At 40.8% G+C, this 25,277-nt stretch overlaps 1 protein-coding gene across 11 annotated transcripts in view; it reads left to right on the top strand.

Moving 5' to 3' along the window:
• The window catches only part of LOC135758134 (band 4.1-like protein 1), a 142,413-nt gene that overhangs the window by 86,650 nt on the left and 30,486 nt on the right, over positions 1-25,277 (top strand). For all 11 annotated transcript variants that reach the window (XM_065272988.2, XM_065272995.2, XM_065272993.2 and 8 more), the window contains exons 4-10: positions 2,297-2,401; positions 13,793-13,835; positions 14,189-14,264; positions 21,097-21,315; positions 21,790-21,877; positions 22,616-22,768; positions 25,017-25,114. In XM_065272988.2, the coding sequence (XP_065129060.1) occupies positions 2,297-2,401; positions 13,793-13,835; positions 14,189-14,264; positions 21,097-21,315; positions 21,790-21,877; positions 22,616-22,768; positions 25,017-25,114 (782 nt within the window). The remainder of the gene's footprint in view (positions 1-2,296; positions 2,402-13,792; positions 13,836-14,188; positions 14,265-21,096; positions 21,316-21,789; positions 21,878-22,615; positions 22,769-25,016; positions 25,115-25,277) is intronic.

Here is a 25,277-nt window from a genome sequence, read left to right as displayed (position 1 = left end):
AATCTGTCACCGCCGATGGGGAAAATATGTTTGATTTTTCTCTATGCCACCTGCGAATTGAAAAGCATGGCAAACGTAATGATAATACAACAGACCTAATCTCAGTTGGGTTCAGCCCGGTCAACCCTCAGACTGTGAGACACCAAACATAGATTCCTGCAAGGTCACAGACAGTGCCATGTTTCTCCTCCTGTCCAAAAACATCTCCTGTCATATAATGTGGAAGTTATCTGAAAATCTATTTTTACTGCATATTGCCAGCTTTGCTCAGTCAAGGGAAAAATAGAAAGACGTGATGGGTTATAATGAAAGACTGCCAGTGTGTGTATTTACAGTAGGAGTGTATGTGTGGATCTTTTAACCCTTTGATAGCTAATTCACATCACTTCCCATATGCCAATCTGCCTACACCTTGGAAATATGGTTGTTAAACAGACATTCAATGAAAATCCTGCATCTTCCATTTGTGTTTCTGCATCTTCCATTCGTTTTAATAGATTATTAATGACCGTAACCCACTGTATGGTAAAATTTTAATCTATTTAGATTAAATTTGCTACATTGACTTTGTTCTCATGGCTTATCTAATCACTGTACTTAACAAACCCTGTGATTTAGGCGGTACATCTTGCATTATATCGCTGACACCCATCTCTTCCGTTTGATGGGGCTTGACCGTGTTTTGCCATTAATAACAGGGGTGAATGTAAACCGTGCCCCTGTCAGCTCGGTTGGTAATAACAGCTTATTGAAAGGAGAGGTGGTGCTTTGTGTCAGCTTTTGCATGAGATACAGAGAAAAATACAGCGGTTAATTAGCTCTTTCATGACATGGGATGTGAATGGAAGGAAGATGTATTTTTAAGAGTTTTTCCCTTTGCCTGTGATGTTGTAATTAGCTAGAGTAAACACAGGACTAACAGTCAATGATTTCAACATTTTTCGAATTCTAAGAAGTGTTAACCATTAGAGACCTGTTCAGAGATGGTGTGTTATGCCGTGCCATTTACTCTGAATCTTAAATATTGCATGTCACTTTAAGTTCCTGATATAGAAGCTCATGACCTGAGCTAATTACTTGCATTCAATAAAAAGTGACAGGTCCAGGTGTACAATGTGATGTTTCATGCATGTGTGAACATCTGCTTTTCCTGCTAACCACTCATCTCTTAATGAGACAAAAGAAGAAGAACTTCTCCAAACAATGCTCCCAAATCACGAGGATCCAGGAGGGAGCACCATCCATCTGTTGCTGTGGCAACAGCTGTCTGGCCGTTGCTAGGGAAACAGGTTGCCTGGAAGCGGCATTAACATCAGCAGCAGCTGTGACTGTTAGGCACACAATGTGCGTGTTAAAGTGACAGTCCACTCTTCGCGGCCACACTGTCCCCCGGGGAGCATCAGGTGTGGGTCTGTAACTAAAAAAAGCTCTGAATAAAGCTGATATCACTGTAAAGATGCTCCTATATCCTGGTTGTTATATAAGAGACATACGGTAGATTTATTTCTCTGGGGAGGTGATGTACTGTAAGATAAAATTTTAGAAAAGTTTACAATTGTGATTTAAAAGTCTGAATTATAAAGTGATGGAAATTTTTAAGAGTGACAGTACAGTAAGTTTTCTGTCTGTGTTCTGCATGGGGGCGTAGTAAGCCAAGTTCTCTGCTGGGTCACACAAATCTCATGGCAAATCGTACATATCTTAAATGGTGGCCAATTCATATGTTTAATTAATTCATAATGATAGTCATTGAACGCAATTTTTATAATTGATTAATACAAATTGACAATGAATTGAGACAAATAAGCCAACTTGAAAACTACATATGAATTCCTGTGAGGTCAGGTTGGTTGCGCTGAATTCAGATCTCTTATTGGATACACTATATATATTGAATTTGAATATAGGAACTATATGCTGATCAACAGTAAGATGTGACACAATGGGGATGTACATCTGCATCTGAAGAGTTTTGTTGCAAAACGAGATAACTCAGTTTTATTTTTATTTTTCAGAAATCTTGTTTTTTGGTTGTGCATTCCAATTAATTAATCAATTCAACTGCAGTTGATTTGTTTTGATTTAAACCTTCATAACTTAAAAAATACAGCTAAGTAGCACAATAAAACTTAATAATTACATGATAACATTATAATAAACATGTTTTGACAAAAAAAATATATTTTTGCAATGTTTCATCAATGTCACACTAACACACTATACTGATATCTGATTAATTGCAATTTATTAATCTGCTTATGTTATAATTACTTTATCTGTTTGATTGTGTTTGCAGAAACTGTGTAAAGGTCAACTTCTCCTGGACATGGTGTGTGAACATTTAAAGCTGTTGGAGAAGGACTACTTCGGCTTGACCTTCAGTGATTCTGACAGCCAAAAGGTAAGAGAGCCATTTGAAAGATTTTCATCAATACTCTACAAACCACTGAAAAGAAAAATCACTCTTTCTAGCTCTTTCTAGTATTTCACGTTTCATTTTCTTTTTCCCAGACGCAATAAGAGCAATTTGAGTCTCCTGCTTTTAGGTTTCCATCTCCTCTGGAAGAGATCTTTACAATGTCTGAAACTGTGATTGAACAAAAGCAATCAAAATACAGAGTCAATATGAACTGAAACAACTCGCATCAAAAACTGAATTATCTAAGATATGTTATTGACATTAGTGTAAAAAAATATGCTCCTACTCCACGTCAAAAATTGACTTCTGCTTTTATTACCTAAGGATAAAAACCAGGAGAAATGTCTAAAACAAATTTGATGCCTAAATGAAACATAACCAACAATTAAGTCTCCTGAGCTATAAAAGATGAACCTTTGAGCAATATAATTTTCCTTTGGGATATTTTGTTAGATTGTGAAGTCGTTTCAGAGAGTCACAGTGTCTTGAAGCAGCAGGGTACAAACAGGCCCTCCTGCCAGTCACTGAAATACAGTATTGCATATTCTGACTTCTTCAGTTCACAGTGAAACAATGCTTTTGTTCTTGTGTTCGGGGTTGAGACCCGCGGGAGGCAGGGTAATTGTTGTGGAGAGAGAAGCAATTTTAGTAATTATGCATTGGCTGCGACTTGGCTTTCTGAATGGCTTCTGATTGTGCTGTATGTGAGTTTCTGACATGAGCTAAAATGTTGCTTTTTGGTAGATATTTTGGTATGGATTGTGAAACATACTATTGACAGAAAATATACTGGATTATTTATTGATCTTTCAAACTCTTTAAAGACTATTGTGATTGTAAACGTAAGCAGTGAGTTCACCTTCAGTTATACGTGAAGTTATTGTAAGGAGTTTAAGCAGAAGTAGTATCTTGAACGTGCCACACATTTTGTGCTGCATACATGAATGATACCTCAAATTATATCAGACTCAGAAAGGGCTTTATTGTCCCGTTTAGGGAAACTGAGATTAAATGGACACATTAGTAACCTATTACTTCCATAAAATCATATAAAAATATAGAATTTCCACATATTCATTCATTTTTCAAATACTGCAACAAATATGCTATTTGAGGTGCACTTACTTTTTAAAGCAAACAGACTTACTATTTTTGCCTATATCAACTTTGTGGTTGATAAAGAGACCAAATTTTTTTCTTAATCATCTTCTTCCTCTACAAAATATTGTGCTATTAATTTAACGTGTGAAACAATTAAATTACAAACTCCATTTATACTTTGATTTCTCAATAAATTCAGTATCAGGTATCTCAATGACTTATGGCTCTATTTTAACGATCTAAGTACATTGTCTAAAGCGCACAGTGCACAGTCTAAAAGGATGTGTCTGAATCCACTTTTGCTAATTTAACGATGGGATAAATGGTTTGTGCGCCTAGCACACAGTCTAAAAGTGTGTTTTGGGCATAACTTGCAATAAACCAATGAGAGTCTCATCTCTCATCCCCTTTAAAAGACAGTTGCACTTGCGCCATGCCGATTCCCTATTTGGTTGGTGGAATTTGTAAACTGAAAAACTAAACGGAGAAAGAAGACCACCAGTTTAAGATTGATGTTAAAAAATGTGCTTTTTTATTTGTATTGAATTTTTTTTTTTTTTATTAAAACCTTTAAAAGTTGTTTTCTTTCAGTCATGGAATTAAAATCAGCAGGCTTTTAATTCCTGTAAATGTATGGATAACCTACATGATCAGTGTAATCTCAAATAATAATTTACAAATATGTAAGAAAAGGTTTAAATATAAAACTTTAAAAATACTTTATTTGTAACAAACAAGAGATAAAGAATTTACAAACGTGTGGAGAGCCGAAACGTTTCAGGACTCGGACAGCACCGTGAAAGCATTACTTAAAAAAGGTTCTGACTTTACCATATCCAAAGGCACAAAGTCTTTATATACAATAAATCCGTGGGGTAGCATTCAAAAATGCATTTGTTTAAAGAAAAACATTCAATTACTTACCAGGCTACAGGTGAAACAGCTCTTTACGCCTTCTTACTTCTCATAATCGGTCCTCATTTATGTACAAGAGACTCAATAATAATCTTTAACATTTTAATCCTTACATTTTTCATAATTAATAACATTTGTGTGCTGCTGTCTTGGAGTGATAAGCCGATGCGCATTGTCGTTCCCTTTATAGGCACATATTACTAACGCGTTCTTTAAATAACAAAAACAATTAACTTTAGAGCAGGTTTAAGTTGGTCAATGGCTTAGTCTATTTTAGTTGCCTCAAAATAGCAATGTGCCAAAATTTGTGTGCCTTGTTTTTAGACCAGAATGGCCATGGGCGCAAATGCATTTGCTATTTAAACAAAGTGGCGCTGAACATGAAAATGATGACTGCATCGTGCTAAAACTAGCAAAAAACACTTGCGTGGCACATTGCGCTGCATTGTGCCAGATGTATGATAGGGCGCTTTATGTTCAATATCTAAATTTCAATAGAAAATCAGAGAAGTGTCATGTTTGTAAACAAACTGTTCATGAGTCCCATTCACTTCTAAAGTATTATTTTTTCCTACTATGGAAGTGAGTGGGGTCAGATAGTCAGATGTTCTTTAAATCATGCTACAATGCAATAAAAAGATTGTGGAGTTCATGCTAGTTCAAATATATGCTGTCATTATGCCAGAGAAAAAATAGAAACACATTTTTTGTCTTGTCAAAATAGCATGTGATTAAACATGAATCATAACATGACTATTGTTGCATGTCTCCCAAAAGATCTCGAAATACACAGCCTTCTGTCAAGTTTTATGGCTTATAGGAATGATAGAGTTTTTAACCATCATCCCTGCTGTCAGATATCCTCATCTGAAACAGCACTAATCTTGCTTTAGCTTTATGCCAAACATGTCATAGAAGTTGAACTGTGCTTTATTGATTAAAATGCAATTTCCCAGCCCTCAAAGAAGATATTATTGCCATTTGGGAAAAACATTTACTCTTTAATGTCAGTGTGATATTCAGATAAATAAACAGAAGCAGACAGTTCCCCCTCCCCCTAAATTGTTAATGAGAGGGAACGTTTATAATGAAGTGCTCTTTACTTTGGTCAGACACCATGGAGATTGTGACAGATAACTGATACTCATTGTGCATTAAATTGTTTTGCATGTTGATAAATGAACACGTCTTTTTTGTGATCTGTGTTGGGAAAAAGAACTGAATGTACTCAATGACCAAAATGATTGTGCTGCCCATCATACACTCAACTATTGTGCTTCAGCACAATACGGTTCACAAAAAAAGAGAAAAATTGACATTACTCATCCTCAAATTGAGGCTGTATGCTGATATTTTTTCCATAGACATAAAGGGAGAATCTTTGAAAAAAAAGCAAGTTTATGTTGCCAACAGCTGTCAGTGCAGTACTGTTGTATACAGTAGCTCAGTGGTAGAGCATTGCTTTAGAAGTGCAAGAGGTCATGGGTTTGAACCCAGACACATACTGATAATAAATATTCTAATGTATTGTTGTTTTAGATAAAAGAATCTGTCAGATGCATACATGTCAATGGCAAACAATATGCTTGGATTTTTTTTTTAGATTTTTTTACTGGCGCTTCGATTTTTTTTTGAGAATAAATTACTTGGTCAATGAACAGACTGAGGCTGCATAACAGTATAAGGCCAACAACATTTGTACTTTAGCACTATAATATTTTTGCAGTATCCAGTATGTATACAGTGCACAGTAGCAAATTGTCTGTGTGCAGGGGTTGGCTGAATCATAACACATTTGGCAAAATGTGTAAAATACAATAAGAGCAAAATCTAGTATCTGATATCTAGACACAAGTTATGTAAAATTGAGACAATACCTGTAACTGTAAATCACAATAAGTAAAATAATGTGACAACAATGTAGTACATTATACTGTACCTTTGGAAAATTTGAATATGCATACAATGTAGTTGTGGCCAAAAATATTAGCACCCTTGGTAAATATGATCAAATAAGGCTGTGAAAATTCATCTGCATTGTTAATCCTTTTGATTTTTCTTTTAAAAAATTTACAAAAATGTATCCTTTCACTGGATAATAAGAATTTAAAATGGAGGGGAAATATCATTATGAAATGAATGTTTTTCTCAAATACTCGTTGGACAGAATTATTAGCCCCCCTAGAAATTCTTATTGGTAAAATATGTCTGAAGTATATTTCCATTCATTTTCACAATTTTCAGAACTCCAGCATGATTGTAAACACAAAATCATTCAGCTCTGGCTTCTGTTTCACAAAAATATAAAGAGGAGGGGAAACAAAGCCTAAATTCCCTTAATCATCCATCACAATGAGAAAAACCAAAGAATATATTTCTGATGTGCAGCAAAAGATAATTGATCTTCACAAATTGGTGAAGTGGCTTTAAGAAAAGAGCTAGAGCAGTGAAAATGAGCATTTCCATCATCAGGGCAATAATTAAGAATTTCCAACCATCAGAAAATGTTACAAAACTGCCTGAAAGAGAACCTATGCCTATATCGTCCTAATGTGCGGTGAGAAGGAGAGTTTGAGTAGCTAAAGACTCTCCTAGGGTCACAGCTGAAGAATTGCAGAAAATTGTTGAGCCTCTGGTTCAGAAAACATTTTAAAAAATTGTCAAACAGAACCTACATCAACACATGTTGTTTGGGAGGGTTACAAGAAAAATTCTCCTAGCTCATTCAAAAACAAACTAAAGCATATTCAGTTATCAGTCATGACTGGAACTTTAAATGGCAATGGCTTCTATGGTCAGATGAAACTAAAAAATGAGCTTTTTAGCAGCAAACACTCAAGATGGGTTTGGTAAACACAGAGAAAAAAAGTACCCCATGTGTACAATGAAATATACTGCTGTGTTTTTGATGTTGTGGGCCTATATTTCTGCTGGAGGTTCTTGACATCTTGTTAAAATACATGGCATCATGGATTCTATCAAATACCAACAGATAAAAAATCCGTAAGTCACTGACTCTGTTAGAAACCTTATAATGGGCCATGTTTGGATCCTCTAAGTGTACAATAACCAAAACACAAACCTCAAAAACAACACAAAAATGGGTCACTGAGCTCAAAACCAAGCTTCTGCTAAAGCCATTCCACTCTTCTGACCTGAACCCCACAGAAAATGAGAGGAGTGAACTGAAGAGGAGAAGCACCAACATGTAGCTGGGAATCTAAAAGGTCTGGAGTGATTCTGGATGAAGGAATGGTCTCTGATCTCTTGTTAGGTGATTTCTTACCTCATCAGGCATTATAGGAGAAAATTTAGACCTGTTAAACTGGCAAATGGAGGTTTTAAAAAGTATTGAATAAAAGGGTGCTAATAATTTTGGACAATGTGTATTAGAGAAAAACATTTATTTCATAATCATATTTCCCCCCACTTTAAATTCTTATTATCCAATAAAAGAATACATTTTTGTGAATTTTTTTAATGACAAATCAGAAGGATTAACAATGCAGATGAATTTTCACAGCCTTATTTGATCATATTTACCAAGGGTGCTAATATTTTTGGACACAACTGTATGTTCACATGTTATATAGTATATACTGCACATCATGCAACTTTTTTGCTAATTTAATTCAAAACGTAGCCAGTACTTCATTTTCAAACTGCAATTGTTAATATTAACCAAAAGAAAGACTTAGTCTCTTGGTGGATATATCCTCAGTACAAAACAGCCTTATGCTGGAAATGAAGTTTATACAGATGTATTGCAGATTACATTGATCTCATTTGATCTTCCTTAATGCACCAAACACAGAGCATCTCATTTAAATTTAAAGCCACGGTGGAAAAGACAGATGCTGAGATTTGCATTTATCACCTGCTGCAACTCCCAGCAGAGAGAAGCAGCGCTTTCCGTATTTCTGAATTGATATACAGTAGAGACATTAGGACAGCATTTTTTACTTAAAAAAGTCAAATATATATATCATTAAAAATATAATTTAACATCCCTTAAAACTAAAGTGCTGTGTAACCATAGCAATGCTAACATTGAGCATAATTTAAGTGTTATATAATGCTTTTATACAAAGGACTACTGACCACAATGTTTTCTCTGCTATTGTTTTCTGATGCTGTTGTTTTTTAACAAACAAAAAATCCACACTGGATCTAATCACCATTTAATAGTGGTTCAATGGGTCACAAAACTCACTGTTTGGATTATATGTTTTTTCCAGTCACATATTAAATTATTTTTCAGATAAAGCAAAGAAAACTTTGCTTTTCATTTAATACTTAAAGAGCATTTTAAGTTCTTTGTAAGTACTTGTGTGTCATGAGCCTGGCTTTCTTGAACATGCTTTTTAGTCTTTAGGCAAGATCATGACGTGTGTTTCCCTGTCTTCTCTCCTGACCCCGCCCCCTTGTTACCTCGTTAATCACCTCATTATTGTTTCATCATTATCACCTGTTGCCCCCTTGATTTTCTCCCTTATTTAATGCCCCTGTGTTTGCTGTCCTGTGCTGGTGTGTTTTGATGCATTGCCTAGGTTTTTCCTCAAGTCTAAGAATGCAAAGAACGGACTTGCATCCTCATGGAGATTGGTCTTGCCTAGGGCTACGTCCTTGGAAGAACGAACTCAGAGAGTTGCAAGAACACAGAACGCACTTGTTAGAATTGAGATGTGTGCGATCTTCCTGTTGGTCACTTAACATAACTCCCCAGATTTCAGTGTGCAAGTCTGCACTCTATGCATCCTCAATATCAAGAACACATCCGGGTATTTTTCATGTGTCCTCCGTACTTGCGTTCTTGAGAATTGGAATTGAACTTCGACTGTTAATGATGACGTAGAGCAAGGACACAAGGTTGCAAGATCGCTGAAGAACGCATATTGAGAAACAGCCCTAGTCTAGTCAGTCTTATGTTATCATTGTGTTTAATGGCAAGTTTAATGTTAAAGGATAATTCCTGTATTTAACACTTTGAGTCTCATTTCTGGTTTGTTTTGGATGAACTATAGTGATGGACACAGAAATTTTGACAATGGGTCGTGTCTTGACTTTTTGACTTGTTTAGAAGCGTCTCTTGACTGCTTCAGAATGGAAGTCAATGACCATGCACAAACATGTCATTAAAACAACACTTAACGTTCATTTTCAAAACTGTGCTACTCACCGAGTGGTTCGTGGTGTTCGAAAATAGGGAATCTTTATGGCTAATTTATAAGACATATTGCTGAATCAGTATGTTGTTTTTCTTGTTAATGGAGTCTTTTTGGGTAGTCTATCTTATGCCTAGAATGAGTCAAGGAGGTTGTTTCTTATACCTTCCTTTAAAAGTTTGATCAATTGTGCATAATGACATGTGCAACAAATGCATATAGGGTGTCAGACTCATAGATGTGCATAATTTAAAGTTCAGGTTTTAAAGTTTGGGTCAACATGTGGCACAGCTTTAAAGCTGAAACTTATAAAATCTTATCAGAGGTCCAAAATGTCATTGAAACACACCAGTGGCTTTGCTGTCATCAGGATTAAACATGTTACCCCTCGAACCCTCCCTCCTAACAGAGCATCCCCACAAACAAATCTCAATTTAACCCCTGAACATATATAGTATATATTCATTCTTTTTTAACACATCAATAGTTATGTGTGGCACAGAGTTAGACTCTTTTGACTCCACACAGAAACCGCAATGCGTGCACCATTTTCGCTCTTCTTTTTTATGTATTATAGAAGTATCGGATCGGGACTCGGTATCGGCAGATACTCAAAATCAAATGACTCAGACTCGGACTCGAGGGCAAAAAAACCTGATCGGGACATCCCTAACTGCTTTTGCTCACTCAATTTACATCATAAAAATGACACAACAATGATTCCAAATGTTACAAGTCTCAATTAAAAAAAGTAACATTTATTGAACTTAAAAAAAAAACTATATTTAACAAATAGTAAAAACAGGTGAGGGTGCTATTGAACCATGAACTGCACTCTCCACAATGACGAGGAACTATCAAGTCCTCCTAGGACTTTTTTTACTTCCCCGACTAAGCCTGGGGTTTTTTTCTCCTAGGGGGTTTTTCAACCCGGGGAGGCAGCCTTCTTGGGCTTAACTTAGCACCCTCATCTTTACGTTACATTAGCAATACACACGCTTATAATGTTGATTTATTGCCGCATCAAATTTAGCTGCTTGTGCTATCGTGTATTTTGTTGTGCTATCTGTCATTTTTCTGTGCTTTCCACTGCTTCTATTAATGTAAAGCTGCTTTGAAACAATCACCAATTGTGAAAAGCGCTATATAAATAAATTGAACAAAGGATATTGATTTCTAGCACTTTACCACTACAAATATATATTGGGATGGTTTCCCAGACAGGAATTATCTTAAACTAGGACTAAAGCTTAGTTTAATTAGGAAATTTAACTAGTTTTAACAAACATGCCTTACTAAAAATATTACTTTTGTCCATTTTGAGACAAAACACAGGGCACTGATGTTTTTTTAGATATGTTAAATAGAGATGTTATTAGTTTGGACTTTTCTTACATTTATTTTAGTCTAGGATTAGTCTAAAAAGATCTGAAAGATCTAAAACATTTTCCAAAATAACTGAAAATGTGTTCGTCTGAAAAATGATGGACATATGCATCTCTGACGGCTTCGGGGTGAGTAAATCATGGGTTTAATATGATTTTTGGCCAAACTATCCCTTTAAATAAGAACAATGTCTTTCCTGTTTCAATTTAAAGGGGGGATTAACGGTATATCATGAATTCTGACTCATTAACACAGTTGAATGGTTTCCTCATGTTAAACAAAACGCTTGGACCTGTAACTGAGGGCCTGTTTACACATACATGGTTGTTTTGAAAGACTTTCCATTCGTTTGTGCCCTTCATTTACATGCAATCAAAAAATTCGCCTCTGAATCCGATTCTTTCTAAAAACTCCAGCCAGAGTGGAGATTTGGAAAATCTTCGGTTGAACGGTTGCAAGTAAACTGAGACAAACGAATGTTTAGGCAGCCAACGTCACAGTATGCTTCAAAGCTCATAATATGTCAGATTACAAGTTGCCCATAGATGGCTGCACGGTGGTGCCATCTTCCACAGTTAAGAATTTAGGCGTAATGTTTGACAGCAATCTATCTTTCGATAGTCATATCTCCAACGTCTGCCGCACAGCATTTTTCCATCTTAGAAATATCTCAAAAATACGCCATATGCTGTCTGCATCAGATGCAGAAAAGCTTATCCATGCTTTTATGACCTCTAGATTAGACTATTGTAACTCGTTACTCGGGGGATGCCATGCAAATCAGGTAAACAAGCTACAGCTGGTTCAAAACGCCGCCGCAAGAGTGCTTACTCGATCTAAAAAGTATGACCACATTAGTCCAATTCTGGCATCTTTACACTGGCTACCAGTTAAATATCGCATACAATTTAAAATATTACTAATCACCTACAAAGCCTTAAATGGCCTAGCGCCCTCGTATATAAAAGAACTACTATCAGAATACAATCCACCACGTAAACTGCGATCACAAAATTCGGGTTACTTAATTATCCCTAGAATATCAAAAGTGTCTAAAGGTGGTAGATCCTTTTCCTACTTAGCCCCTAAGCTCTGGAATGATTTACCAAATAATGTTCGAGTATCAGACACAGTCGATCAATTTAAATCTAAACTTAAGACATTCTTCTTTAACAAAGCATTCACATAGAATGTCCAGTAAATGTACTTTTCCCGCAGTAGTTATTTTGTCTAGAACAAAGCACTCACATACCTCATACGGGTAATTTACTCTTGCCGCAATAGTTAGCCTGTCTGGAACCGAGCTGAATTAAACCACTATAATGTATGACACTTGCATTACATGCGAACGGCCCCTACGCTAATAGAATTCTGTTTTTGTCTCCCTGTCTCGTCCTCGACTCTGAGGACAATGAGACAAACAGACCCAGTTCCTGTTGCTGTGAAGGTCATCGCACCACTAATCAACTGGCTGTCCTTCAACGTGACGCCCAACCGATGCGCAACCAACGGCCACCGGCTGAACCAGTTTAATCCGCTTACACGCTTCCTATCCCTACCGTGTCTATATATTATAAATATAAATATTAATCTCTCCCTAGGGTTTTTTGTCCTTCTAGGATTTTTTCCCATTGGGTTTTCTCCTAGGGGGTTTTTTAGTCCCAGGGAGAGTCAGCCAACTTTGGCTTAACTTAGCACTTTACTGTATACGTTACATTATTAATATGCTCGCTTACACGGTTTTTTATCCTTAGCCGCTATATTCTACTTCTTATACTATGTATTGATTTTCAATGTTCTCCTCTACATCTACTCATGTAAAGCTGCTTTGCAACAATTAACAATTGTGAAAAGCGCTATATAAATAAAATTGAATTGAATTGAATTGAAAGCTCGCACCTATGCCAAAAGTGCGACCTTGTTCAAAAGAGGAACAGGAAGTGATTCTTTGCTGTTTTCGGGATTCTGATTGGCTTACGTGGGCTTGAGTTTCTCGGTACACCACCACGTACAGGTTTGGCATGCTCTTGCCGGGATATAAACACGTGTACATGTCAATGAACCCTATTCTAAAAACTGACAAGTGTGCACAAAGTTATTTTTACCTTAGAGGTTGAAATGTCCGTTTATGAAAAAAGCCGCCCACGTGTAAACGTAGTCTGAGTATTTCTGTGTCAAATGCACTTCGCCAGGGTTCATACAAGTTTCTGAAAGTTTTTTTTCCGACCATGGGTACATCTTAGGCACCATGGGTAAACATTACGTATCATTTATTTTTATGGGCACTTCCCCCGGAAAAGCACGCCCACACGTCAATCAGCGGGAGAGCGAGAACCGAGGACGCTAGAAGTCAAAGGCATCACTTCATGTGACAGCTTTTTTTATATCAAGACTCAACAATGGCATGAACGAAACTAAAATGAGAGTGAGATTATGTTCACTTTAATTGTTTTTTTTTACAAGAATACTTGTTGTGAATGTTTTTTATGTATGTGTCCAGTCAAGACATTTAGAAAACTTGTTTGTGTGCACGCATTGCTGCTCTCTCAATCAATCCATAGCTCTAATGTTGGGGCTATATTTTGTCATAGCAATCCTTATTAGGGTTTAGCAGGCCAAACATTTTTCTCTCCTGGGCCGGTTGTTGCCTGTTTGGGCTGCCTATTGATAAACCCCACATTATAGCATCCCAGAAGAGTTATAGCACTTATCAGCACTATCAACACTCGAGAATCAGAACTAATGTTGCTCTAAATGTTTATAAATCTTTAAAACGTAATGTAATTTTCTCCATTGTGTTTTGCAGAACTGGTTGGACCCATCCAAGGAAATCAAAAAACAGATGAGAAGTGAGTGGATGAGTCTTATATTAAACTTTTATCACACAAAATACACACAATCAGCCTTTATTAAAGTCTTACTTTGTTTAATACTGATCACCTCTATATAATGCCAACCATACTGATCAGTTAAAACTGTTCTTCTAGATGGGGTTTCCCATGTGAGAGACTTTAAACAGTAACTTAGGCCTATTGAAGTGGCACGTCCAGTTTGATCTTTGCTTTTATGGGCTGCATGCAGTGACCACTGAAGTGCTGCTCTCATGAGAAATAGTTTTAATGTTTATCACTCTGTCCCTCTGCAGGCATAAGTACTTCACATAAGTGTTGTGCATCTTTCTCATTTGTGTGTGTGTTTACAGATTCTCCTTGGCATTTTACGTTTGCTGTCAAGTTTTATCCACCGGACCCCTCCCAGCTCATAGAAGACATTACCAGGTGACCAATTATCATCCCTCCTGGTTTTCATATGCTTTCTAAAAGCATATAACAACAAAGCAGAGTGACCATTAAATATAGATATAATCTCAATGTTTTAAAAATAAAGCAAAGTATTAAGATGTTTCCACTCTAAATGCTGGGTTAAATGCTGGGTTGTTTTAACCCATTGTTGTGTCAAATATAAACATTTTCTATGTTAATTTAACCCAACAAGAAACTCGACGTCCCTTTTTGAACCAACGCTGGGTTGAAAAGAACCCACAATTTTTTTGAGTGTAGTTTATAATCTACAGAAGCCCTAAGAGACAATGGAATATTTTTCCTTCTTTTTTTCTTGTGATCACAACATAACAAAAGTTTTTCTCTTATGATTTTAAAAGTTTTTTTCCCATAAGAAACTTGAGCCATGATCACAAAAAAAAGAAGGAAAACATATTAAAGAATGGTGCCATAGAGTGAAAAACTGTATTTATCTAGGCATAAATGATTAATGAGAGTTATTTTACATGATGATGACATATTATGAGCCTCAAACACGATTGTTTCCTGCTTCTTATGTAAACCTTGTGCATGCAAAAGACAGCTGGAAAACAGGCCAATCTCAACATAACACCAACTGTGACGTTACATTCAAGATGTACGCCCCAACAATAAATTACACATTATATTAAGTACAATGTTGTCAAATTGTTAAAAACAAGCTTGTGACTTCTGAGTTCCCTTTCAATACGGTTCACTTCGCATTGCGTCAGTTTGCTGACGCTATGGGGGAAACTCCTGTTTACTCCGTGATTGAAGCCTATTGGTTAACGTCTGTAGAAAATACAGACCAATGACGTTTGAGCCCGCGCGGGGGCGTGGCACACGTCCCTATATAAGCCGGTGAAATACGTCAAGAGCTCATTACTTTTCTCCTTCAGCGCGAACCTTCTCGCTGCTCCGAAGAAGAAGCCCTTACTCGCCGTCGATCCAAGCACTGCAGCGGACTACAACACACCAGCGTGTTCCCCTGCCGCTTTCCGGTGAGACTAAAAAGAGTTATCTAAAAGAGCAGAAGCGCGTTGAGATAATGTCGCTTCGGCATTGCGGCTCCTGCCGAGCCCCTTTGCCTGTGGAGGATTTCCACAAGGAGTGCGTCATCTGTCTGGGTCCTGCCCACGCCGAGGCCGTACTCGCTGAGGCGGGCTGCGCCCACTGCGAGCTCCTTCCTATCGCGGTGCTGCGCTCCCGCCTCGAGATCTTTAAACGGAAGGCTTCCCGTGCTCTCCCGCCTAAACAGCAGCGGAGCCGTGAAGCTGGAAGACGCCCTGAGACCGAGTCCACGCCGGCTCATCCCCCGCGTGCTCTGTCTCCCCGCCGTCACCCTGTCACCTTCGCCCATGAGGACCTACGCCCCCTGCCGAGTGCTAGCGGCATGGTTTCCTTTGGGTCCGGTGACAACTTGGAAGTGATGTCATCCTCTGAGGAGTTAGAGGATTGGGCGGCTTCGGATGACGACGCCCACGCAGCCGCCGCTGATGAACCTACCGAGTCGCGTCCTCACGACTCTGAGCTCATCCGCATCTTGACGCAAGCTACGGCGGAGCTCAACATTAAGTGGTCGCCGCCGTCAGAGCCTCAACTCAGCCGGTTGGACGAATGGTTTCTGCAGCCCGGGCGCCGTCAATCGTCCCGCCAACGGCAGGCGCCGTTTTTCCCTGAGGTTCACCAGGAGCTCACCAAATCTTGGCGTGCTCCCCACTCCACCCGAGCTCAGAGCGCCGTCTCCCACGTCCTCTCCGTAGTGGACGGCGCCGACGAACACGGCTACTCCAAGATGCCGCCGCTCGAGGAAACTGTCGCCGCCCATCTCTGCCCGTCTTCAGCCGGCGGATGGAGGGCGAAGTTGAACCACCCATCAAAGCCCTGTCGCCTGACATCGACCCTGGCGTCGAAATCCTACGCCGCCGACGGCCACGCTGCATCCGCTCTCCATACGATGGCGGTGCTGCAGGTATACCAGGCAAAACTCCTCCGTGACATGGACGAGGCAGGTCCGGACCCGTCGACCTTTCAGAACCTGCGCAGCGCGACTGATCTGGCCCTTCGCGCCACTAAAGTCGCCACTCAGGCTGTAGGAAGAGCCATGGCCAGCCTGGTTGTTCTGGAGAGACATCTGTGGCTGAACTTGACGGAGATAAAGGACACGGATCGGGTTGCCCTTCTTGACTCGCCCGTGTCACCGTCGGGGCTCTTCGGCTCCGCTGTGGAGGGGTTCACCCAGCGCTTCACTGAGGCACAGAAATCGTCGCAGGCTATGCGGCATTTTCTACCAAAACGATCTGCCTCAGCGTCTGAGACCGGCCGCCCAAAACCGCCGCCAGCTCAACGCCCTAAGCCAGCACCAGCTCAGCCCCAGCAGAGAGCTGAACCGGAGGTCAAGCGCCAGCGTCCTGCACGACCGGCTGGCCCGCCTCGACGCCGCGGTCCCCGTCCTCGGATTACACTGGACCCGACGCCGGCGCCGCCTCCCTGAAGAGAGTCTGAGGAGGAAAAGAGGCTCTGGTCCCGCTTCGGCCGGCCCGCCCTCGAAAGTTCTGCGTGTTTCAGTCCCCTCGGGCGCTGGACACACCCTCGCTGTAACAGCGAAACAAAAATTTTTACCTTTTCACAAAAAGAGCAAATTTCCTCCTCTGTACACACAAACACACACACACGGCTTAACGTCCATAAGCATATCGACGCTCGCCGTCAAATTTCACGTTTGGCAATCCACCCCCGGTATGCCGGGCTGGATTCTAAACGTAATCCAACACGGTTATTCACTTCAATTCGCCCGGAGACCACCCCGGTTTCGCGGCGTTCTCTACACCACTGTCCCAGACGATCGTGTACAGATCCTCAGGGAAGAGGTGCGTTCTTTATTACTAAAAGACGCGATAGAGACGGTCCCGGCGGATCAAAGCGAATCAGGCTTTTACAGTCGTTATTTTCTCGTTCCAAAGAAAGACGGCGGCCTCAGACCGATATTGGATCTACGCGTTTTGAATCGCGCTCTTGCCAAACGGCCGTTCAAAATGCTTACAGCCAGACGAATCATGGCGTTAATTCGACCGGGCGATTGGTTCATATCAGTGGATCTGAAAGACGCTTACTTTCACATTCCGATAGCGCCACGTCACAGGCCGTTCCTAAGATTCGCGTTCGACGGGACAGCATACCAGTACAAAGTCCTGCCCTTCGGATTATCTCTGGCACCACGCACATTTACCAAATGTGCGGATGCGGCTCTCGCCCCTCTCAGACAGAGCGGCATCCGCATATTGAATTACCTCGACGATTGGCTTATTCTAGCACAGTCAGAGAGGGAAATTACTGCGCACAAGACCGTTGTACTCCAGCATTTGGAGAATTTGGGGTTCAAAATCAACCTCCAGAAGAGTTTGCTCACCCCCACGCAGCGAATCGCGTTCTTAGGCACGACGCTCGACTCATTAAAGATGCGGGCATGGCTTACACAGGAACGCGCGCTCACGGTCAGACGCGAGGCGGCATCGTTCAAAGCGGGTTCACATCTCCCTCTCAAACGATTCCAAAAAATGCTGGGTCTGATGGCAGCAGCATCCCCACTAATACCGTTGGGAATGCTGTTCATGAGGCCGCTTCAGTTTTGGTTGAAAGCGAAAGTTTCGCCCCGTGCTTGGTTGTCGGGCCGCTTATTAATCAAAATCACGTACAGCTGCGTGAAAGCGCTTTCGATATGGACATCCCCTCACCTTTTCCTCTCGGGCACGGAGCTCGGCTCCGTGAGCAGGAGGAAAGTGGTGACTACGGATGCGTCTGCGACGGGTTGGGGCGCTCACTGCGACGGCGAGCTCGCCTTCGGTGCGTGGAACAACCAGTTGTCTCAGCTACATATCAACCACCTCGAGATGTGGGCGGTTATCTTGGCGCTACGACATTTTCGACCGAAACTCCAACATCAACACGTTCTAGTGCGGTCGGACAGTATGACGGTGGTTTCGTTCATAAACCACCAAGGAGGGCTGAGATCTCGCTCCCTATCCAGGCTGGCGAAACGGCTTTTATTATGGGCTCACGCGAACGTACGTTCGTTAAAGGCGACTCACGTACCGGGTGTAGCCAATACGGGTGCAGACATTCTCTCGCGCAACGGTCCGCCGCCGGGAGAATGGAGACTGCATCCTCAGACGGTCGAGAGAATATGGACCGTCTTCGGCCGGGCGGAGATCGATCTGTTTGCATCAGACGAGAACGCGCATTGCCCGATCTTCTTCTCGAGACATCACGATGCCCTGTCGCAAGCATGGTCGGCGTGTCTTCTGTATGCTTTTCCTCCGGTGGCTCTGTTACCACAGGTCCTTCAGAGGATAAGAGAGACGAAATGCGCGATAATTCTGGTCGCCCCGTTTTGGCACAATCAACCGTGGCTCCCCGACCTATGGCAGCTGAAAACATCAGCACCATGGCCAGTACCGCTGAGGAAAGACCTCCTATCTCAGGCGAGAGGGACGATATGGCATCCACAGCCGGAGCTATGGAATCTACACGTTTGGTATCTGAACGGCAACCATCACGCCTTTCAGGACGAGTGTTAAATACTCTAACTGAAGCTAGGGCCCCATCTACCAGGCGCCTTTACGCTCAAAAGTGGTCTATTTTTTCTGACTGGTGCACGACGAAAGACTTAAACCCAAACACCTGTGAAGTGGAGCATATTCTCTCCTTTCTGCAGGAAATGCTGGACAGCGGTCGCGCGCCCTCGACGCTTAAAGTGTATGTGGCGGCGATAACGGCGAATCACGCCCTTATCGCCGGTCGCACCGTGGGAAAACATGATCTCATCATTAAATTCCTCAGAGGCGCTCGCAGACTAAACCCACCGCGACCTAACACGGTCCCGTCTTGGGATCTGTCCACGGTCCTGAAAGCGCTGCGCGGTCCCCCTTTCGAGCCCCTCGAACAGGCTGACCTGCGCGCTCTCTCGTTTAAAACCGCTCTCCTCCTGGCGTTGGCATCGGTTAAACGAGTGGGCGATTTACACGCGTTTTCAATTGACCCGTCGTGTCTGGAATTCGGTCCTAACGATAGCAAAGTGATCCTTAGACCGAGAGCGGGATACATTCCTAAAGTTTTGACCACGCCATTTAGAGTTCAGGTGGTTTCACTTCTCGCCCTTCCGACGGCGGACGGCGAACAAACCCCGAACACGCTCTGCCCCGTCAGAGCGTTAAGAATATACACGGACCGTTCTGCCTCATACCGCAAGTCAGATCAGCTGTTCGTAAGCTTCGCGCAACATTCCTTAGGTATGCCGCTCACTAAACAGAGGCTATCTAAATGGATCGTCGAAGCCATTGCTTTGGCTTACGCCTCCCTGAATGAACATTGTCCAGTTGGTTTAAAAGCTCACTCCACGAGGGGTATGGCTTCATCTTGGGCTTGGTCTACGGGGATTTCTATCGTTGACATTTGTAACGCGGCCGGCTGGTCCTCGCCGTCTACGTTTGTCAGATTTTATAGCCTGGATGTCCCTGCCTTACAAGCACAGGTCTTAATGATTCACGCGACTGCGTTTCTGTATGCCTTCACGGTGCGTTGTTAGCTCACCGTCATGGCTACCTATTAATAATTCATGCACAGCTCGCGGCGCGCTCAGAGAACCCGCCGTCTTGTGCTCTATTGTATATGCATCATGGTGCGTTTAGAAACTTCACTGTATGCGTATTACTGTCTCATATATGGTGCTTACACTTGCGCTCGCTAGAGCTATGTATATGCTGGGTTAGGGCCACATGCAGTGTCTCTCCGGTAAGGGCACCTCAGTCCGTTGTGTATGCACGGCGGGATGGGATTACGTTCCCCCATAGCGTCAGCAAACCGACGCAATGCGAAGTGAACCGTATTGAAAGGGAACGCTTAGGTTACTCACGTAACCCCGGTTCCCTGAAATAACGGGAACGAAGCATTGCGTCGCTGGCCGTGCTACAAACGTCTACGCAGCGAGTGTTATTCGGCTGCGCGCTTCAGTCGAATAATAATGAGCTCTTGACGTATTTCACCGGCTTATATAGGGACGTGTGCCACGCCCCCGCGCGGGCTCAAACGTCATTGGTCTGTATTTTCTACAGACGTTAACCAATAGGCTTCAATCACGGAGTAAACAGGAGTTTCCCCCATAGCGTCAGCAAACTGACGCAATGCTTCGTTCCCGTTATTTCAGGGAACCGGGGTTACGTGAGTAACCTAAGCGTTAGGATTATATAATGACAACTGTGTATAATAGTATTTCCCAACAGAGTCCTACGTGGCACCTCTCCCAGAATATTTAAGATCTCTCCTTATATGAAACATCAGATTCAGCTCATCAGCTTCCCCACAGAATGTTGGGGACACAAACAAGCTGATGGGTTAAATAAGGTGTTTTATATAGGGAGATATCTAAAACATACTGGGAGTGGTGCAACGTAGGACTGGGTTGGGAAACACTGGTGTATGACAATGATAACAAACTTCACCTCCTCACCTCACAGACTGCTTTTCTTTTTGCCTGCATGCATAGCGCAGCATGTTACCACAAAAGGAGACAAAGTAACTTGTTGTTTTAAATCTCGAAAGGTTTAATATGTAAATTAACATTTCCGTTTAACAAACATTTTAATAACTATGTGTGATGATCTGTAATTTTACTAATGAAAATAATTCCACAATGAAAGACAATGCAACCTTATTTTGAACTTTTTGCATTTCCATAAAATTTGTTGACTACCTACATAGGCTACAAATCGATATTAAGTATGTTCACTTATCAGTTCATTCTCTATTTCAGGTATTATCTGTGTCTGCAGCTGCGGAATGACATCATCTCCGGCCGCCTGCCCTGTTCTTTTGTTACGCATGCTCTGTTGGGCTCTTACACCATACAGGCGGAGCTGGGAGATTACGATCAGGATGACCACGGCTTAGAGTATGTCAGCGATTTTCGTTTTGCCCCGAATCAGACCCGCGAGCTAGAGGAAAGGGTGATGGAGTTACACAAAACATACAGGTGTGAGATTTTTATAAAATGCTAATTCATATTTCCGTAGTTGTTTTTTTTTTTCAAACACATTCATGGTACAGTGTTTGTTTTGTTGCTGTCATGAAAGTATCTGTAAATCTTATCACAACATCTTTTAACAGACTGTTGTTCTTTATGAGAATATCTGTGAGCTTGTTAGGTACTGTCATAAAGCATCTGTTGGCAAATACCATCTTACTGTTCAGCGTCTGTCATTGATGTTCATCTGAAACTTATGTCAGTATCTTAAAAGTTAATGGTGCGGATAAATCTCACAGTCAAGTCTGTAGTACGAGGGGAATGGTCCAGTAGCTTCTTCAGCAAGGCCTTATTTGGTAATTGTTGTAAAGTAATACCAGAAGAAACACTTACAAATTTGTTCCTTCGGTTCCTGTTAGTGAGTGGAAAATGAATGCAAAACTGAATGAAATGAAATGATTTGCTGTTGTAACTGTGGCTCAGGGGAATGACGCCTGCAGAAGCCGAAATTAACTTCCTGGAAAATGCAAAGAAGCTCTCAATGTACGGGGTTGACCTGCATCATGCTAAGGTACACTCGGTTCACACTGATCTTTTTATAAATCTGTTTCCATGCCATGCTACAGAAGAGCTTAAACTCTTTTAAAATCTCTCATTTTGTGTTCTAGAAGAAATAATGTACATGTTTATATTCTGACCTGTACATTGCTTTGTACATTGGCTACCCATAAAATTCAGAGTCGATTTTGAGGTTCTTCTATTCACATACAAAGCATTGCATAACATGGCCCCGGATTATCTTTCTGATCTCATTAAACCATACACAGCTGTCAGATCATTAAGATCTTGTGATCAGTCACTTTTATCTGTCCCTCGATCTCGCTGCAAATCAAAAGGTGACAGGGCTTTTTCTGTAGCCGCCCCAAAGCTCTGGAACAGTTTACCGTTGGGTATTAGGACCTCTCCAACACTGGGTGTTTTTAAAACAAGTTTAAAGACTTACTTTTACACATTAGCATTCGAATGATGTTAAGTATGTATATGTAGTTGTGTAGGGGTGCGGGGGTGTGTATATGTATGTATGTGTGTATATGTATGGGTACCTAATTGTGTGCATGTACAGGTCTCTTTATATACATGTGCACACTATCTCTTTAAATGTTTCCGAGGCAAAGTTTTGGAGCCATGCTGCAGTAATAATAGCATTATTTTTGCTGACTCTTGTCACAAAAACGCCCTCAGTGTGACAGTAAGTTACTTCTGCACCTTTAAACTTTATTTTCACTTTATACCTCTCTTTCTGTGGCAGGATTCAGAAGGGATTGAAATCATGCTGGGAGTGTGTGCCAATGGTCTATTGATTTATCGTGACAGGCTGAGGATCAACCGCTTTGCTTGGCCAAAGATTCTCAAGATCTCCTACAAAAGGAGCAATTTCTACATCAAGATTCGCCCTGGAGAGGTAAACAGAGCTTTAAGATGATCTCAATGCTGAACTATGAAAATTGCATCAAAGCAGGTCAAGAAGTAAAGATCTTACAGCAGTGTTAGAGAAGCGACAGTACTTTAAAACTGTAGCAAAGTTACAGTACATGCTGTGCATAATTTAAAGTATCATTTACAACATAAGGGCCATTGTTTATTTCATGTATTCAAGAAATATTGTCCCAACAACTCTGAACATGCATTGTTGTTTCATGACATTGTGAAAACATGAAACAGATGTGAATGATCTGAACCTGATAAAGAACTGTTCAGTCTTTACATTGCTCATTTAACATGTAAAAATTAATTCTCATTATATATATGTATTCAATAACACTTTTAAAAATAAAGGTGCTTCACAATGACAATTTTGGTTCAAAATTTCTTAGAAGAACCATTTCTTTCTTACAATTTTTTAATTGGACAATTTTTTTATCACAATTAACCTTTTTATTTTCCATTTCTCCCAAAATCGTTTTCTATGGCATTGTGAAGCACCTAAAATTGTTGAGTTTTTGGCTGAATGGTACCATAAAAAACCTTTAACATTCAAAGAAACTTTCTATCACCAAAGGTTCTTTGTAGTGAAATGGTGTTCCTTAGATTATAAAAAATGTAAGAAATAGTTGTTCTAAGAAGTTTTGGGCCCTATTTTAATGATCTAAGCGCATGGTCTAACGCACATGCCGCAAGTGCACTTAGGGCGTGTCCGAATCCATTTTGCTTGTTTAACAACGGGATAAATGGTTTGTGTGCCTGGCACACAATCTAAAAGAGTTGTTCCGTTTAATGGGTGTGTTTTGGGTGTAACGTGCAAAAAAACCAATAAGAGTCTCATCTAGGGCTGCGATGGTATGGATTTTTTTCTTACAGCAACAAATCACGCGGTTATGTGGTTAACAATTTTTCAAAGCAACACAAAACGAAATGGCCTATTGCATAATCACATAAATAATAATAAGCAACGCATTATTAGCACTTTTTAAAAGGCTCCAGGGGAAACGGCTCTTCTGCCAGCTGATCTTAGCTTCACACCTTCTAAAGTCCTGTAAACTGTCCTTATTTATGTCCAAGAGACTCAATAATAATCTTTAACATTTTAATCCTCTAATTTTCATCTTTAAAAATGTTTGTGTGCTGCTGCGGATCCATGTGTGCAATAAGCAAACATGGGTCTTCATACCATAAGCAAATTACTAACATGTCATGTCACGGTCAATGCCGTGGGTCTATTTTAGTTTCCTCAACACAGCAACGCGCCAATAATGAGCCTGAACACACATTGGTGCACAAATGGCTGCAAATGCATTTGCTATTTAAACAATGAAAATATTAACTGTATCTGGTTAAAACTAGCAAAAACCACTGTATGTTATAGTGCCTTTGACAGATCTGAGCCTATCTTCTTGTCTTTCTCCACAAAAAATAAGCAAACAGTGCCTTAATATTGGAAAGTATGTAAGGGAGATCATCTAGCAAGACCTTGATTCCTCAATTTTATATGAGTAAAGGCTTTTTGGTATTAAAGCAGTGTACAGTAAAGCTAATCTACTGTAATATACAAAATAGTTTCTGTTGCTTGCACATGCCTGCTGTGGTCCTATCAATTATAGCTCTTAAATTTCCATCGAGTAGATGTTGAGTAATGTTCACTTGACTTGCATACCAATTGAAGAGTCACTTGAATGGTAATGCAGAAGGGGAAAGTGAATGAATCGCGTTGAGGTCTGCAATGCGATTGGTGGATCTGTCCTGCTATTAAACTCGGTCAGGATGGCTGGCTCAGTGGCCGCCTCTAGACACAGAGAAACGCATAAAGAGCTCCTTCAATTCACTGCTGCAGCTGTGGCCAGTGCCCAAAATAAGACCGAGATGAACCAATATACAGCGCTTAAATGCCAGGGCCTTTTTTTTCTCCTGTATCTGAAAAATGGCTGTTTTTTCCCCAGAGAATCTCAGAGCTGGATTCTCTCTCGGGGTCATTTAACTGGAGATTGAAGACAGAGATTACGTGTAATTAGACCCTGTGGGGAGCTCAGAAGTAAAGCTGTTACTTTTGTAAAGGTATTCATGGATGAGAGCTTGCGTTAGCAGTGGGTAATGGCTCAGTTATAGCCAGATGAAAGGTTTTCTGGTTCCTCTACAACTGCATTGATCAGGACCTTTTCCACTTTGCCAGGCACATTTATACGTCTGATGTGTAATTCTTCTTTTTTGTCTAACAGTATGAGCAGTTTGAGAGCACCATTGGCTTCAAGCTTCCCAACCACAGAGCTGCCAAGAAACTATGGAAGGTCTGCATCGAACACCACACCTTTTTCAGGTGAACCTGCAGATCTTTCACACCATTCTTGCTTTGGGTTTCCAACAAGTTAATTTAGCTTCACCTTAGTTTTTTTTCATCTTCCCGATGTCCAGTAATCATGCTCCCAAGTTCTTGAGAAATGTCTGGTAGGATTGACCTGGACTCACAGATCAAATACCTG

Source organism: Paramisgurnus dabryanus, chromosome 14 (assembly GCF_030506205.2).
Source record: "Paramisgurnus dabryanus chromosome 14, PD_genome_1.1, whole genome shotgun sequence".
Taxonomy (NCBI): domain Eukaryota; kingdom Metazoa; phylum Chordata; class Actinopteri; order Cypriniformes; family Cobitidae; genus Paramisgurnus; species Paramisgurnus dabryanus.
Note: the sequence above shows the minus strand (reverse complement) of the source record. Positions and strands in the feature narration are given on the sequence as shown.